Source organism: Phodopus roborovskii, unplaced genomic scaffold (assembly GCF_943737965.1).
Source record: "Phodopus roborovskii unplaced genomic scaffold, PHOROB, whole genome shotgun sequence".
NCBI classification, from domain to species: domain Eukaryota; kingdom Metazoa; phylum Chordata; class Mammalia; order Rodentia; family Cricetidae; genus Phodopus; species Phodopus roborovskii.
This window is the reverse complement of record NW_026126541.1, coordinates 27,614,655-27,633,815: the sequence shown is the minus strand read 5'-3', so window position 1 is coordinate 27,633,815 and position 19,161 is coordinate 27,614,655. Positions and strand designations below refer to the sequence as shown.

Sequence of the window (19,161 nt, the reverse complement as noted above, 5' to 3'; positions counted from 1 at the left end):
GTTCATGCAGAAATGGTAGTAATTATTTTAGCTTTTTAGTCCATATTACAGGAAATATAATACAGATTCAGTGCTAAGAACTTTTCTAATACTCCAGCAAATGACATCTTTCCCTGCATCAAAGCCAGGGAATCCAACAGCAAAACAAACAAACATAAAAATAGCTCTGGGTGCTTGACTTTTATGGAAGGGATTCCTCCTGACCTCGGGTGGCAACCGTATCTTTTGACTGCACTTCACACAGCACTGGGGAGTTCCTAACATACTGTACTAGCATCTCCTATCAGGGACTCCCTCATGCTCAGCAGAGAGATAGAAGTGAATCTGTATCTGGAATGTAGCTACCTCAGTCACCAGGACATATTTTCTCTCCTAATTTTTCTTGCAATAAGCAGCTTAAAAATTCCTATTTCAAACAAATGCAAAATAGAGTTACATTTTTTATGTTGTTTATACCACATTCATACAACATGCTTCAGACAATAAATTTAACAAATGGACAAAAATGTCATCATATCCCATATAGTGTATACTTTTATCTAGTGAACTAAATTACATAAAACATATATAATGTAAAATAAACTACATAAACTACACAAAACATTCAAACCATTATCACTATAATCTACACAGATGCTTATAGTCATGGAATCATAGAATTATTATCACTACATTTATTTTATACATATATGTAGCACATAAAAATATAACCATGTTTATAGATATGTAGATATATACTATATATTTCAGTTTCTTTTTCTATGTTTACATTTACATTCATTTAATTGTAGCATAATTAGATCAGAACAAAGGAAGGAAGTAAAACAATCATAGACAATTGGGGGCAAAAAGTGACTCAAGTCTCCCCATTAAATTAATGTGGTTAGCCCGTGTTCGCTACAAAGAGTTTTCTAAAAAGCAGGTTGCAGTTAGTTTGGAGTCCACTGACTTCATATCCTAGCCCACACTGCTAAGCAATCTGCCATGCCTGCATGGAGGTGTCTGCTTCTGAGTTAGAGCAACAATAGCTAATAATGAGAGGTAAAAGAGGGGAGGAGAAAGAGATCTCAGGCTAGGAAAAAAAATGTGAGGAATAAGAAATGCTTTGGAAAGTATTCAAACAAAATTCACCTACCAGCTCCACTCGTCCGAAACCTCCAACTCCAAGGGTGTCGATGATGTTGAAATCAGAAAGCTTCAGGTTGGCGAAGAAGGCAGCTTCGGCTTCATATCTGGATTTTTTGATGTGAAAAAATGGAAATTTCTTAGAGGTGCAGACACGAGTACCAGGTATGAGTGTACTGGAATGGCAAGACTGCTGCCCAGGCTTTACCTGCCTCAATTCCATTTTGCTTTTAGAGTCTGTGTTTTCTCATACTCATAATTTTTTGGTCCCAGCTGTACAGAATAACATAGACTTGCACTTGTTTTCAAATGAGCAAAAAATACAGAGTGTCCAGTGCCTGCCTGTCAAGTGACTGATAAGCTCAGCTAGCAAACCACTCACATCTCCGTGTTTTTTCTACGCGTCTTCTTGTGAGTGTGGACTGTTTGAGTTGCTCTCTTTTGGATTTGTTTTGGATTTGTTGGGTTTGCTTGGTTTTGGTTTTGCTGTTCAGGTTTTAGGTAGCAGTTTCTCATTAGTTTCCCTTATTCACAGATTGGCAGTGTCTTCTCTAAGTATTTATCAAGAGTGGCAGGATCCAGAGACAAGTGCGGTGTCTCTGGAGTGAAATCTCAGCCAGGTTTTAGGAAAACAGGTCCAAAAAGCTGAGCACTGATGGATGATCCCAGGAGCACAGTCACAGCCCTAATAAAGGTCCTTCCTCCGCTTACATCTACTCTCGGACTCTCTGCTAGCAATCCCAGTATCTGTCTTTGTGTTTGCAAGTTTCTTATATGAGTGGTGAGAAGCATGGACCAGCATCCAAGTCTAAGTGCACACATGCCAATCTGACACGGGCAAGAGGCCAAAATATGCTTCTACCCAATGAGAAGACTGAGTGTGCACTGCTTAAAATATCTCCTGGTTAAAGGCCCTGCTGTTTTTAGAAAGGGCAGGAAGGCTTAAAGGTGAAGATGATCAACCCACTGACTAAGCCAGGTCAGGACCACATTCAGCTGTCTCAAAATCGAAGTGTTGAAATCACTGTGTATGACCCTTGACCTTCAGGCCAATACGACTCAATCGAGCAGTGTACTATGCACAGGTATGAAGAATATACTTGAGGAAATGGTACAGACACAGTTTTAATCATTTCCAACCCAGTCATGGCACCTTCTGTGTTACAGTTTCTGACATTTTTAGTTATTCCAATATAATTAAGCACATCATGAAAAGTTATACTGCAAAGCACATGAAACAGCTTCTTAGACAAGCTTTCAAACCTCTTCAATTTGCAATTACTTTTCAAATAAGCCCCTTGTTGACAGCCAATCCAGAGTGCGCGACAACAAGCAGAAAAATACTAGTCTTTCTTTATTTGCTTATTGTATGAATTCAACTACTCTGAATGAACCTTTATAAACAAAGCTGATGAATCCAAGAGTATTTGCAGATGTCTCTCATTATCGACACAGTCCAAAGGTCACCAGAGTGGTCCAGGAGCTAGTGAGCTAGAATGGAACATGAGCAAATGCACATTCCTAACATTCCAACTGTCATTTGCTTTTGGAAAGTTAAACTCCATCCCATCTAATGAAACAGCAACAGAGCTGACTCTAACAGGTGCTTAGAAAGGACATCTGTTGAGATCAGACTCCATGAGGGTTTATATGTGGTCAAGTATTTCCTGGTCGTCTAGATAAACACATCCCTAATGGCATTGCTCCAGTTTTTTATTTTTGTTTAAAAGCGAACAAAAAACAAATTAACAAAACACAATTTTTTTTTGTTTTAACATGGAGCTTAAAAACATTTTTAAACCTTCATACACATTCTATTTTGTGAGCCTCATAAAACAAGCATGAAAAGGACCTGAAAGGAAAAATGTGAATAAATAGTGGCTGACTCTAACTTCTCATCCAGTTGTTGAATTTTTAAGACAGCATATCGACTGCTGGCTCATTAATTCCTACCTTTGCTGCTCCCCTGTGGTTTTTGCTTTGTTTTGTTTTGTCTGCTTTTTGAGGCAAGGTCTTTTCACATGGACTAGGCTGGCTTTAAGATTGTGGTCCTCCTGGTTTAGCTTCTCTAGAACTTGGATTAGATAGTTTATATTTTTATTAACCTAAATTAATGTAATTTGGGATATAACACTTTACTAAAATGCCATGTCAGACTAACATAATGCTGACACATTTGTAATAAGAACATCTTTGAATAATAATGTGTTTCCTGGATGCATAGATTTCAGGCGTCAAAAGAGGACACTCAGAATATTTCATTACTGTCTTGTATCTGTTTAATTTATGACATTATTACTTATGCCCTTGAATATAGCTTTGGCATTCAATTTGGCCTTGTAGTGGACTGAAAGTACATTGAAATGAGTGGAGTATTTCCCAGTTTTGGCAGAACATCAAAGATGCCTGAGCTCTTTAAAAAAAACAATCTGAGCCTCGCTATAACCAAATATAATCAAATTTAACAGTTATTTCTAATGCTGGTACCAAAAATCTGCATTTTAAAAAAACAGTGATTCTGATGCTAAGTGAGCTGAGCCCCATAGGTCTAAACATTCTGAAAGCTCCAATGGGTTCCAATGGCAGCTTCAGAGTCTGAGTGGGGATTAAATGGACCAGAGGGAGAAGTTGCTTTCCAAGGAGTCAGGGGTGGTAGAACCTGGCAAAGAAGGTTTTGGCTCTGGCAGTTTTGGTCCTCCATCATCAGAAAAACAATGGGTCTATAATGGCTATCAGGTTAAAATGTTAATAAGTAAATAATTAGGGCCATTGAGATGGACCAGTTGGTAGCAGTGCTTGGAAAACAAACCTGACCATGTGAGCTTAATTATGAGAACTGACTTCTGAAAGTTGTCCTTTGATCTTCACACATAGATGTCTATACTCACCCAGGACACACACACGTCTGCTTGTACACATGCATATATATGCACACATGCATACATCCACACACAAATAAATAAATACCTCATTACAAAGTAGAAAGATTATAATGTGCTTAAGCTTGCTTATCTATTTTGTTGGTCACTAAATGTATTTCAATTAATGAGATAGACATATTAAATATTTTCCTAATTAGCATATATTTTTCTTTAGTTGTAAAAATCCTTTAACATATATATATCCCCATTACTAGAAATAATTGTGACTATTGACACTATCATAATTATACTTTGTTAGCCTTTATTAATACTTTGCTAGTATTATTAGTGATTTTAAAAAATGTTTCCTGATGATAGTATCTCAATATTGATGAGACATATTCTAAAGGGGCCTTCAGATAATTGTAATCTTGCTCTTCTACTCTGTTTCTGTTTGTGTCAGGGGCTAGTTCTTGGACAATTCAAACACCATAAAAGTGGTTTCTCTTTTTCAACCCAGGGAATGCTATGAGTTGCTTATTATTTCCTATGTGGTTAATTTTTTGTTCTCATTTAGATTTATTAAGGAACAGTACCTTGATCACAGGGATTTTTTTTTTACATGTTTCCCTTTCAAACACAAACTAGGTTGTGTGCAGGGATTTCTAGAGATATTCAGCTGGGATTTTCTATTTACTTATTTTTCTTTATTGTCCACAACAGGAGAGATATATCCACTCTTCCCCTTGGGGATTTATCTAAAGACAATTTGAATCTATCAGTGATCTTCTAATTTGATTAGGGTTGATAACGTTTAAATGGGAAAGAAACTAAGTAAATAGTTATTGACTTATTAAATAATCATTTTTCATAAAAAACAAATTAAGGGTCCAATCCATGTTATTAGTTAATGTGCTGTGGGGAGTCTTGGGTACAAGGAACTAGGTATGCTAATGTGTTCATCTGTTGAAGAGTGTTTATGGGAGGGCAGTTGCCAAGTGTTAAAAGAAATCATTTTGGTAACATGTACATTTTTAATGTTTGGTTACTACACTATAACAGGGCTATAAATATATTCTCTAATTGCTCTTAAGTCAGTGTGAGCCACACAAAATTATTATTATTAACGTAGTAATGGAGTGAAACTTACGGGTATGTTTTTCCAGAATAGTGCAAATACTGGCATATATGTTTCAGTTAGGACTATATGAAGCCTATAAACACATTAATATGTTAATAAAACACAAATAGGGGTTAGAGTATGGCTTAGAGATACAGCATATGCTTAGTGAGGCTCTGGTTTCAACTCCCAGCAAACATATGAAATGAATAAGCAAAACTCTAACTGACAACTAGAAAAACCAAAAATTTCTATACAAGACATTAAGTATGTTGAGTGAGACAGGCAGAAGGAATCATTTCTCCAACATTCCTGATGATAAAAGTTATGTGGGACTACAGTGATTAGAAACAGTAGGGCATTGTTAATCCTCATATGATATTTGTTAAACTGTGAAATGTTGGATAGTTAAGACCGACTGGAAAATAACAATTTTACTTTTATGCCACAAGAGTGCCTAAGGCAGTGAAATTGAAAAACGAAAGATATAGGGGTGAGGCCAGGACACACAGTCTGGAACAACTGCATTTCTTTCACCCCTGCATCTACCGCTCCTCTTCCCACAGCTGCTCATCTGTACTGATTTTACTCACATTTCTTAGGAAACAGATAATAGTCTTTAGATTTCCAGTCCTTCCATTATTAACAGCCTCCATCAAGTCAAGGAGTCAGAACAGGAGTCTTTTGCTAACTATCATAGTTGTTTCTCTGGTTCTTGCATACCATCTGCGCAAACTACTTCATCTTTTTTAATTTAAAGAATTGGATGCTGCAGCTTATGACTTATTAAACTAGTCAACATGTTTCCCTGTGTCTCAGAAATTGGATGAGTGATTCATCCAGAAACAAATGTATGGGTCTTGCCATTGTATCTCTACATTATTATAACAACACAATTATTTCTACACCACTTGATAAAGCAGACAAAATTATGTGCACATTTAAGTAAAGGTGAAGTGACCAAAATATAGTAAAATGAGTAATTACCCTAATCCTAACCTGAATCCCAACCCTATCTCATACCCTAACCCTAACCCCTACCCCTAATCCTAACCCTAACCCCTGTCCCCCCAAAAGAACCATTTGAACAAAGCAAATATGACCCTGTTTGTTTTAGTTCACTTCATCTACCATCAAAATTAACTTCAGAGATCTGAGCCTCAGAGGAAGACTAACCAAGGTCTCATAATCTCTTGATTCACATACAAATGATGTTTCCTAGCTTTGCCTGGACTCATCTGTGCGTGAGTGAATCTGAATTGCTGCTGAGTTTAGGTTTATCAGTCTTTGGGGAAATCTATAAAAATAAAGTATTTCAGCAAACATGGATGGACTCTAATAGATGTCTAAATTATTTCTTTCTGTGTATGTAATAACATGGGGTTTAATCAGATGATAATGTCTACTTGGGATTCAATAAGAAAGAGAACACAAGAGATAACAAACAATAGCTCATGTCCTGTGGTCCTGTCTCTGTCCTTGACTTTGACATTCCAAGTCTTTATTTCTTTAATGTTTAGGTACCTTAGAGATACTGAAGACATACACCCAAGCTAATAAGCATGAATTGGCTGCTAGTTCAAGTCAGAGTTCAAGCTCTTAGAGCTTTCGGGCAAATGTCTAGAAATTACCTGCCCTCTGTATGTGGTAAGAGGTCACTGGAATTTACAGGCACATTTATACAGAAATCTATTTCAAAGGGGTAAGATGTTTTGAAAACAAGATTTTTATGTGGAAGGCACAGTCTTGGCCTATGATAATGCAAGAAGAACTTTTTTCTAGGAAATAGAAGAATTCTTTCAACTACATTATTCTTGTTAGTTCTCTGTACAGATGAGGCAATGGAGGCTCTTTCAGGTGTTGAAAATAATTGATTTTTTTAAAAAATAAATATCAGAATAATTAGGACAAGAATATTTTACTGATTCTCATCACAGGGTATTTTTACACTTAATAAATTAAATTTCATTTAAAAATAGGAAAAAAAGTCACATAATTTTAGAAGTGCTTTAAAAAAAAACCCTCAGAGCATTAAAGCATTGACATCATTCAAAATCAGCATGACATCCATCTAGTTAAACCTCTACATTTCTTAAAAAAAAAAAAAAAAACACACACACATACACACACACTCACAAAACAACTGATTCTGGAGATATTAAACCAACTGATGAAGTGAGACTGATCCTAGGATTGGAGAGGGACATGTGGTCTGTAAATTATTTTTTAAACTATTGGATTTCACATCTGCAGTTTTTATAATGTTAAATAAAGAAAAGCATAATAGTTATAAAATATATTTGAGCAACAGTTTTTTTTCTGCATTGATGATAATTATGCCTACCTATATCTATGTAGTTGTGTTCTAGCCTATGATGATACCAGGCATGTAGATATTTAAGCTACATAGTAGGGTTCAAAAATAAAGGTATATTGGTGCTTAAGGACACTTAAAATTGTATTTAGTAACAGAGATAGCTGTAAAAGAAATTTGTGAGCATATGCTATTATATACCGAAAATTTGAGATAGATGTTCAATATGAAATTGTAACTAACAATTTACAAGGATTTTTATAATTTGAGTTGAATTTTTTTATTTCTCTTAACTAATTTCCCAAGTGAATATGTACTACCATGAGCAAAGAATGACAAGAGCTATGTCCCTGTGCTTTTTCACACACCTTAACCCAGATCACAGGCATGGAAAGGCAGGGGAGAGGGAAGAATAGTTCAAGACTAAATCAGCAGTTGTTTTTGTTTTTCATAAATGTAAATATTTATCACATGCAGTAGCTTCTTTAAACACATGCTCCTCAGTCATGGATATTTAGAATAAATTGATTATCAGATTTCACTTTCATTTGAACTGTTTATTTGAAGGAATACTGTTATATGACTTCATTTATCACTTCATAAATCTCTTGGACAGACACACCTTATTGAAACTGCCAAATAATTCTCAATTTAAAATAATTAGTAAATGTAATATTGGAAGGAACCATTCAGATGACCCACAAACATTTAACAAAATGAGAAGATTGCTCACATTTTGTTTCCTTATCATTGCATATTTTGCAGAGGAAGACCTTACCTTTTGACCATGCCATTTTTATTTGTCTTTTCTGACTTCCCCTTCCTGGCCCAAGTTCATAGTCTCCAGGTTCTTTAACGACCAAGCCTGTATGTCCTAGGTGGGTTGATTTGCATTTACAATGCCCTTGACAACGCAGGCTGTAACAATGGCGGGATTATCATCTTTGCTTGCTGCCTGTCCTTCCAGTTTAACAAAGCATATGTAAGAAGCTTCTCACATTCCGGAAGATGGCATCTGTTTGGATCCTCAGTTCAAGTCACCCTCTTGTTACAACAGCACTGCAGACACAGACAGCAGAAAGCCCTCCTCCTGCTCCTGTTAACAGGAGTCTGCTGAATTGAATGGGCATGACTTAGAAATTTACAGTGAGTTGGAACCTGTGAGCAGGTGCTCATCGGAGTAAGCTAGAAGGAGGCCAGAGACTCATGTTCAGGGCTGTAAGGAGGGGAGTCATCTCCTTCTGAGAGGAAGCTAAATAGTCACTGCTTCCCTAAACTTTGTTCAAGCCTGTGCTTAAAAAGACTCAATTCTCTTTCTCAGTAAAAAAGATCTGAAGACTTTTCTTTTCTTTTCTTTCTTTTACATTAGTACTTGTAGACTGTTACTTGCTAATTGGGAATCAATGATATAAGCAACAAACAACAGTAAGGATTATTGTAATTTTAGGTCTTAAGCTGCCAACAATATAGTGTAAGCAAGCTTCTTCATGCATATCTAGAAATGTATATAGTAAATGAAAATGCAAAAAATTTATCACGATTTGTCTCTCTTGAACACAATGCAGTGAATTTTTTTCCAGAGATAAGCCATTTACTAGGTGGATAAGTGAATGAGATGTGTTACTTAGAGTAACAGTGTATTAAGACTTGCTATCAAACAAAGAATCTTCAAGCACAAGTTTAAGCTATGAATGTTACTGAATGTAAGCTGAATGGGATGCCTTCTTGATCTAAGATCTTTGAAGCACGTTTAAATATGCTTTTAATAGTAATACCTCTTATCTAATAGCAGTAAGGAATGGAATGATTCACAAATTTTATTCTGAAGTTTGAATTTTATCTCTTCACATGTATTTCACTCAACCACTCAAAGCAAAGAAGATAATCTAGTTCACAAACAATTAGGTTCTACTCTGGAACACGTTCTCTATAACCTAGAACTCTATATAGCTTTTTCCCCCTCCCAACCAATTAAATAATCATTGATTGAACACAGGAGAGAATACAGAGGTTGACCCCTTAGTTATCTCTATTTACGAAGGCATTACTATGGTAGTTGAATAGATATTAAGTATTATATTTTGATAACCATGAAACCTACCTGGCTGCCTATCATTGAATTTTCTTTGCACTATCAAGACTGTCAAATTTGTTAGGCTATACTTGTCATATGTTCATTGAAACAAAAAGTAGCTAAAAGGGAGCAGTATTCAATACTTGAAATATATCCTTGGAAGCCAGCTGGGTTTGGGTAAACCTGAGCTCTGCTATTCACTTAACATAGGCAGGAACAAGAAACTTAATCCATTTCCATTTAATCAGTAGGGGCATTGAAACAGCCTCCTTGGATTATTGGAAATGTTAAATGAGATTAAATGACATGGAAGTAAAATAAAGAAAACCATTATGAATAACTTTTAAAAGACACCCACATTCCTGTGATATGTTTTAATTATGTGTAAGATATTGTCATTTTAGTCATTTCTAATTATTTATAATTGCCTAAATTTTCTGTCCATAGATTTTGAGCTGGTCTAAAACTATGTTAGCTCACCTGGGTATGATCTACAGTACATTGGCAAGCAGAATCAGTGTTAGCACATAGAAATGAATTAATCTAGGAACATGTGGGACCTGAACTAACAATAATATGCTTTCATTCCTTTTCTATTCAATTTCTTTGTTCATATTATTGTAATTATAGCTTGTGTCGTTTCCATTTTAGTGGATGATTTTGTAACTTCTGCAGCATATCACAACTTATATTGTATTTTTACCATTTTAACTTCTGAAATATTTGTAATTCATGGCTGTCAAATGAATTAAACTAAAGAGTTTGTTATGTATAATAAATGAAGCTTGGAGTTCCTGCAGTCTATTCTAGACTTTTATTAGACAAAGGTAGGTGAGGGTATCTTTTGGAAATATAAATTTAACAGATTCTTCATGTCTACTTTGCTTTCAGAAAATATGGAATTTGTGAGGCTTAAGTGGAAAAAAAGAAATGCATAAAGTCCTGATATTGCTTCCCAACACGGTCCTTACCTTCAACTATTCCCTGAGTTTGTGAGACAGAGACGATACATCACCATGCTCTTGGCCACAGCCAGAAAACAGAGTCAGGTAACAACCTTCGTAATCGAGAGCCTGGAAATGACTGAAACAGATTCTCAAGAGGCATTCACTGTTCTGTAAATGTCCCCACTGAGGACAATTCATTGCTCAAATTAGAGTTTCCGAGAAACTATTCAGTGACCCATTCCTGTAAATATCCCTCTATCATTTTCCAGAGCTTAGTTGGTATAAAAACCTTCCTGAGTGCCAGTCCAAAGACCCATGCTCATTAGGAAACAGTGGAAGTCTTGCCAAGGTTCACAAGCACAAAGGATACGATTAGTTCCTTTGTAACATGCTGGTGAACACCATGACTGCCTCCTGCTGATCAAATATTTGTCAGTGGATCTTTTATACTGAGAAGGCTCAATGTCTGATCAGCTCTCTTTATGTCTTTGGCAAGTAATTATAACTACTCCTTTGATTAAAATCCTTACAAGATTTATAATATCTTCACTCCACTACATGGTGTTTGGTAAGGGATCATTCCCAGAGGTAAAATTTGGAAGACAAAACAAATTAAAAAAAAAGCACACAGAGAGAAGTTCCTTCTTCATATTTTACTGACAAATGACAATAGAAGAAAAGAGGGACAAAAGATGCATTCCTTTTTCAGACTCCTTCAAAGTATAATCACATTATTTCATCATGTCACATGAGTTTACTTGCAGTGCTATGAGTATACAACACAATTAACTCTGCTTGGGGATGTCCCCCCTCAGTGGAAAAACAGTCATCAGTAGACTAATGTTTTGGAGATGAAACTGACACCATGAGAATTTGGGACCCACTTACTGCAGATGCCTTGTTATTATCTATTCTAGAAACTATCAGTCCCCATTCACATCACCCAGCAGTGCTGACTTGAAGAGCCTGGTCTGTATTGTTATGGATTCTACTTGAATCAAGAGTCCTCCATGCAGATGCAAAGAAGCAAGCTATGCCATATCCAGGAACACAGTATTTTCACTTTACGTATAACCCTGTTGTCATCAGTCCATGTTTGTGTGTTTTGCTGCAGTTGAACAGCTGCCTGTGTGCCTGGTACTGCAGAGCAAGCATTCCATACATGGTCCCTTTGTCGGGAGCATACTTGATACAGGAGACACACACTAACAGCCAATAGTGAAGAGCATCCCACAGTATATGCCTTTCATTCCCGCCTACATTCTACCATTAAAACACAAACATCAGGTTGGAACAAATAGAAAAATCTGGGCTTCTAAGTCAGGATCTTTCCTAGGAACTCAAAAGCACATGATCCCTTTCCTTTTAGTTCAGATTCCCCACCTTCCAGACCAGATTTCTTCTGTTCAGCAACACATTGGCTCAAATCCCTGCATTAACCATTGCCTCTTTACCCTACACTTTTAATTTTCATCGAAAATCCCAATCAGAAACAAGCAAAAATCATTTTGGCATTTTAGAGAGTCAATGAAAATGAGTCTGTAATGACTATGGCAGTGATGCAATTGAAAGAGGGGGCTACACAGGCTTTACTGGCAGAAATGGGTTCAATTCAGGAAAATGTCATTGGGTTATGATTTCAGCTAACCCACCCACATTTGAGTTTCAAATTTACTTGCCTTTAAAGAATTCCAAATCAAGAGAAATTGCATACCACCTGCTTTAGATTTTCTAACAGAAAGTGAGCATTGAGTTTTGCAGCTAAAACAGACATTAAAGCTATGGCATCTCTAACTTCCGCTGGAAGGGGAGGGAGATCTGAAAGCAGAAACATAAAGTTAAGAAGGAACACGGAAGTTATCACTGTTTCATTGCTTACAACACAATCTGCTATCATTGCCTAGAGCATAACAGCGTGCAGCCTGAAGCAGGTACCTCTGTTTTTCCACCTGTCATTGCATCCCTATGGTTTTCATGCTACATACAGGAGCCACTTTTATTATTCATGTTTTCAGATGTCATTTCATGTGCTGGAGTTTGTTTTCTATTCAACTCATACTTGATTTCTAAATGGAATATATTTTACTTTGTTATATTATATACATTTATTTTATCATATTATAAAATAATATACTGCCACATTATGATATTATGGAATGCATTATGCATGGCAAGAAAAAAGAGACTCTTAGATATTATCATTTAATTATTAATAGGTAAGTAATATATTCATATCAGTTTTCCAGTGAGATAAAACTTAAATCTAACAAACAATGTGACAGGAATTTGGCTATAGCTCTTATTCATGTTGCTTTCATGTACTGTAACTTTCCTATTGTGATAATTCTTCAATTAAACCAGACAACTCAATTTTGTTAAATTTTTCTAAGGACCAATTGTTAATATTCTTCAACTACATCTGTATTTCCAGTAATCAATGTGGTATCAACAAGAAATGAGATTTCTTGTAATTTGTTCTTTTTTAAATTTGCCTACTTCAGTTTAGTATTATATGGAATTTATTAAGTTATCACTTTGGGCATTTTCAAGGGCAATAAAAATAAACCTTACAATCAGTTGTGATTATGACTACCTTAGTTACTTGATTAATAAAAGTTTTCAATATTTTTCCATGGACTATTGGTCCTGTATGAGCTATACAGGTACCTACTAGTTCTAAAAGACTATAATGGTTTGTTTCTATCTGGAATGTCTTTAAACTGTCAATGAGGCTTGGTGCCATACTATGATTGAGAATTTGTTTATGAAAACCCATGACAGTCTGTCCATGACATTCTTTTTCACTTATTATTTTTTGACTTGAAACAACAAAGGGCATTTTCAAGGTTGGTACTACTTTTGCCCTACATATTTAATAATGGAAACCAGTTATCTAAGGTGACAGCAATTATCCCTAGGTTGATAAAAACATAATTTTCCTGTGAGGGACAGAGTCCATGAAAACTGTATAATCTTTACATAATTTACCAATGAAACTCTAGAGATTGATACATTATCCAGATTTATTATGCTGCAAGGCATTTGACAGACTGAGGTAAGGAACCTGAACCAACCAAGGCAAAGTAAAATAAAAATCTTTCAAATCAGTTTGGATGGCAAGTAATCTAAATTATTAAGGTCAAAACAGAACTCAAATGATGTACTTTCAACAGAATCAGCCTGTTCTGTAAATTACTAATGAAACACATATTCTAGGTACTCTTAAAGATACTGACTGGAGACACAAGTGTGTACAAAATAGAGAAAAGAAAAACCCAACCCTCATATGGCTTACATGCTGATGAAGGAGAAAAAGAAACAAAAATTTATGCATTCATTGTGGTAAATGTTCTGGATGACAGTTAAGTGGGAACAGGCACAGGGGCTACAGTTTTAACTCAGAGATCAGGGGGCTCACTGAGAAGAAGACAGATTAAGCCCTGTGGACTCTGGGTCAAAGAAATTGAAACTGCAGTTGCTGCAGGGCAGGTGTGTACCTGGTATACGTTATAATTAGCAAGGTTTCCCTAGAGGCAGGGACAGTAGAAGCAGGGATAGGGAGAAAGAAATGAGATTGGGGTTGGTAGAAGGGGTGAAAATTGTCTAGTGCCTTCTAGAACATTAGGGATTTGACTGACTCCCGAAAGGAAGCCCATAGAAAGCCTAATATTGTCTGTTCTTACATTCTAATTTACATTTGAAATTTCCCCTAGGAGAGTAGAAATCAGACAACAGAAGAGAGATAAGATGATGGGGATAAGCCTTGGAATAACCTTAAATGTGGTTGGTTCTACATAGAGTTTTAAAATGAGAAGCAAATAAAAGGCAAAGGCGAAGCATGGTTATTACACTCGAGGCTCAAGAAATGATGGAGTTTGAGTTATTGAAAGAGGGAAGCTATGAGGAAAAACAGGTTTGGGTCAAGAGTGGAAGCTGATACTTTAGGATATATATATATATATATATATATATATAATGCAGGTGTTCTTTTCAAGGAGGTGTCTAGAAGTCTGATGTTGGAAGAACAGAATGAGGCCTGGAAATATAACATTGATGGATTCAGAAGTTAGAAGACAACCTGACATTAGCAGAGATGATGAAGAAAAGGTATGAGCCCAAAGAATGAAAATGGCACCTTTGAAAGTGAGGTGGAAATAAACAGCTAGCAAGAAAAGTATCAAGATGAGGATGTGGTCATCTGTATGAAAAGCTACAGACTGATCAAACTGGAAAAGACATGAGAATCGACACGTGAATTCAACTATTAGAAGTCACTAGTGATTTTAAGCAAAGGTGCTTAAAGTCAGAGGAAAGAATTGGAACTTCCCTATTGATCTGTGTTGCAAAGGATTTTCTAAGGTTAGGACCAATGAGGTGACTTGTGGATGTGGCTTATGAGTTTGTCTCTGGGTGTCAGTTCGCGGGAACAGTTGCTTATTTTGCTAAACAGAATCAATTCATTCTGATGAAAAATGTCTTTCATTGAATGGAAGCCTGTGGCACATTCCCAGCCATCTACCTCAGCATGTTTCAGAACCGCTAACACAAACTCCTTTCCCATACTGCCCACAGCATAATGAACCACAGGGAACATAAGGATGTGAAGATGACTCCATTCATTCTAGAAGTGCTGAAGAAAGACTCTCCACTGACTAAGAATCTTTGAGAAGAAAGGGGAGATAAGCCAGTATATGGTAGTATGTAGTAACAGAGCAAGACTAGCGCTATGTCATTATCAAGTTTTAAAAGAGTTACCTATTTGGAGGAGGGATTTTAGGTCAGGAGAAGCTGAAAATATGAAGATGAGGTAATGTCAGGATTAACTAATGTGCTAACACAAAGCTATATTTTTCTGTCAACAATATCAGTGAGCACTGACACTTTCATTTAGTGGCTAGATAATTCATAGTGGACATTCCTGTCAATTCTTCATATGTATTTTCACTTAATTCTGTAAGAAACTGCCTGTTTTATAATCAACTACTTGGTTTTCATCCTGATCTCTTTTATGTAGCATTGGATTTAAATACCTGACACATCTCCCATTCCTATGCTCATTTAATATTTCTTTGGGGGGATTGTAATAACAAATATTTAAGAGGAAATGAAACCTATAAAAACACTATGAATCTAAGAAGGAATTTGAGTTATTATGTAACAGATTTTGGAATGTAAGACTGACAAAACATCAGTTTCTATTCTATTGAATTACTTAGCAAGCAAAATCTCTTTCCAGGAGACACCTGTATAGTGCTAGCACAGACCTGGGGCAGAAACATGGTTTATTTGTCATACAATAAACAATGTCTGGTTCCCAAGGGTGAACTCTTGGTAGCAGTCACTTTTGCTGGTGTCAAAGGGTATTTAAGCTACCCAGGGATGATTCTAGTAGGACATCAAAGGCTATTTACTGGAAGGCAGAGAACCCTTACATCCATACAATCCCCAGGACTCTGGACACAGGGGAGCATCTGATGACTGAAAACTGTCATCTCCACTCTTGCCAGACCTAACATGCAGCACAATGAAAGTAACAATCATCCAACCATGAAAGTCTGTTTTTAATTTTTTCAGTTATCAAAGCACTTATAAAATCAGTTCTAGTGATTTGAAATAGAGAAGCTATGATAAAAACAGCTTTGTATCAAATTTTAATAATTTTCCCTAGCCAACTGCTTTCTAAAGAGAATTTACAAGGAAAGACTGTAATTTAATTTGTATTTTCGATATTTATAAATGTTAGTCTTGTAACAGTAAATATTGCTTTTGAGAAGGTCTTGTATACTTCAAAGTATCATCATCCTCTTTTCTATATGAAAATTGAGTAAAAGTATCATCTTTTCCATTACTCATTTACTGATTAATTTTTTATTGTTAAGCAAATATTCATATGAATACTTTCATTATTTAAAAAGCAATGGAATTCATCAGATTGATCTCATATATAAATTTTCTTTTTAAAAGTGATTTTAATAAAGTTATAATTTCAGGCTTTATATATATATAGAAATTAAGTTTAGTGAAATATGAGGATATGCAAATACTCATAAGCCTCATATTAAATTAAAAAGTTGTTGACTTAGTTTATAAAAAAATTTATGTTGCTTATTTATTCAACATTCTCTATGAGATTTTGATAGAGGTTTTATGTTACTGATATAATGTTAAAAGTCATCCCCACTGGGTGGTGGTGGCAGCAGTGCATGCCTTTAATCCCAGCACTTGGGACACATAAACAGGTGGATCACTGTGTGTTCAAGGCCATCCTGGTCTACAGAGTGAGTTCTAAGACAGGGTCCAAAATAACAGGTCTTGAAAAAAAAAAAAAAAAAAAAAGGAAAAACAGTAACAATAAAAAGCCATCCCTAAATGAAATGTACTGAAACAATAACAAATATTTATTGTATTCTAGTTTCTGTGAGTCATAGTTTTGAGAAAAGCTTAGCTGGGCCATTGTGTCTTTGCAGATGTTATCACAGACTAGAGCATTTGTGAATGTCCTGTTCCACTACACAGCTGCTAGGTAGTGCTAGATGGCAGTGGAATTCAGTTCTCTGTACATTGCCTCATGTCCTCATGATACTGTGATTTGTGTCCTCTGAAACAAGTAGTCATACAGAATGAGGCAGAGAACACAGTGCCTTTACAGTGTAGCCATGGAAACCACACACCGACGACATCACAGAATTCTCCATTGGCCACATGGACCAGAGCATTTATGAGGATGCTCACACACCAGGGACCATTGGGGATCATTTGCTTAGAGACTTTTGGGACTCCAGAGGCTTCCTGGCTCAGCCACCTTGTCAACACTGGTGAACCTGGTCAATTTAATCCCCTCAGAAACTTCTAGTTTATGCTGAATCCTGCTGGCGTTCCATAAGACAAAAGACAAACCCACCGCTGCTTGTGACATGAGCTGTTTGTATCTTTGTGAGGCACCTGATCTGTATGTGAAACCTCTGGCTAGCCAAGTCATTCTCTAAGGCATGTCTTGAATTCTTGCTGACACAACAAAAGATTTTAATGGGATAATTTTAGCCTTCTATTGATACTGTCTGTCCCTTAGAGTTCCTTAGATGTGACTTTTGCCTGTAAGCCACCTAATTTTAGCATCATCTTCCATTTGGAAAGGATGAAAATTATTAAAATAACTACTGGATCATTTCTGCCGGACAGTCCTTTATTTATCTTTTTTTTTCTCAAACCACATTTCCTGTAAGTAATAAGAGGAAATAACTTCAGCTTTTACACACTGCTTGGAAATGGCTTCTAGCTGGATTTCTCTCTCAAGTCACCAGACTCATTTTTACTTAACTTGTCATTCTGGGTGACATTCTTGCAACTAAATAACCAGGGATTCTATGCTACAGTTTCCAGGGACATTTTACCTTAAAAAAATATTTTTATATGTTTGTATGTGTATGTTTGAGGGGGCAGGGGAATGGAGACAAGAAGAAGGTGTCTGATGTCCTAGAGCTGGAGTTACGACAGGTAGCTGAGAGCTTCCCAACTGGATACTAGTGATGGGAGATGTCATTCTGTATATGTTTCTCATACTGGTTAATGAATAAAGCACTGTTGGCCAATAGGAAAGGAAGATAGGAGGGACTAGGAGACAAGGAGGAAATAGGAAGTAGGAAGGAGGAGTCAAGATGGAGAGTCTGGAGAAAGCAGTATGCCGCCGGCTCCCTGGTAAGAGAAATACATAGATCAGCAGAAATGGGTTAATAATTAAGACAGAGCTAGCCGATAAGAAACTAGTAACTGGCCAACAGTATAATATCTAATACAGAGTCTCTGTGTATTATTTGGGGCTGGCGGCACGGCCGCAGGACAAGACTGGCGGCGGGCGGAAACCCATACTTGTTACATACTAGGACCTGAACTCAGGTGTTTTGGAAAAGCAGCTAACATTTTAGAGCACTAAGAAATCTTCCTATCTCTTCTTCATGTTTCTTAGAGTCCCCACCAAGCCTCTTAAAGGCATCAGATTTCTTTCTTTCAAGCCTGTTAAAAGTTTCAAAGTCCTTCTAATTCCCTCACTTTCTTATTGCAAGTCTATTCTTTATTATAGCATCATACTCCTAGAAAGCAAAATATATATTAGTGATGGGGTACTGTACCGTAATGCTTGATGACTCTATTACCTGGTTTAGATACTTTTTATCTGGGAACTTGTGCATGTCTGGGGTCCTGAAGTGTCATGGTCAGGCAGTTTTGCATTGAGGTTGCTTATGAGGTTGTAATTTAGCTGCCACCTGAGGCTATGATCCCATGAGTGATGGCTGGGAACTAAATGGTACCTGAGCTCTATGGTATTTCATTAGAGGTAAAAATCTATCCATATCCAGCATCTCAAACTATGACTTTATTTAGAATTGGTGTCTTACTTAGTTAAAATGAGATCATTATGGATATGGTAGACCCCAAACCTATAACTTGTGTCCTTCTATGAAAACTTTGAGGTAATTCAGTTCCTGACAGGGTAAAGATAGCCATATGAAGATGGAGGAGATATTGGAGTCACCATCCACAAAGGACACCAAAGACTGCCAGAAACCCAAGAAGTAGAAGGGTTCAAAGGAATTTTCCCCCTTGATCCTTCAGGGTGAACCTGGTCCTGATGCTTTGGTTTTAGACTTCTCACTTCCAATTAGGTGAGAAAATGATTTTTTTCTGGTTTTAATCCAAATTTTAATAGTTATGGCAGTCCCATC

General features: G+C 36.4%; 1 protein-coding gene across 2 annotated transcripts in view; it reads right to left on the bottom strand.

The window, feature by feature from the left end:
- Prkg1 (protein kinase cGMP-dependent 1) overlaps positions 1-19,161 on the bottom strand; it is a 1,151,895-nt gene that overhangs the window by 43,347 nt on the left and 1,089,387 nt on the right. For both annotated transcript variants that reach the window (XM_051199947.1, XM_051199946.1), the window contains exon 10: positions 1,136-1,232. In XM_051199947.1, the coding sequence (XP_051055904.1) occupies positions 1,136-1,232 (97 nt within the window). The remainder of the gene's footprint in view (positions 1-1,135; positions 1,233-19,161) is intronic.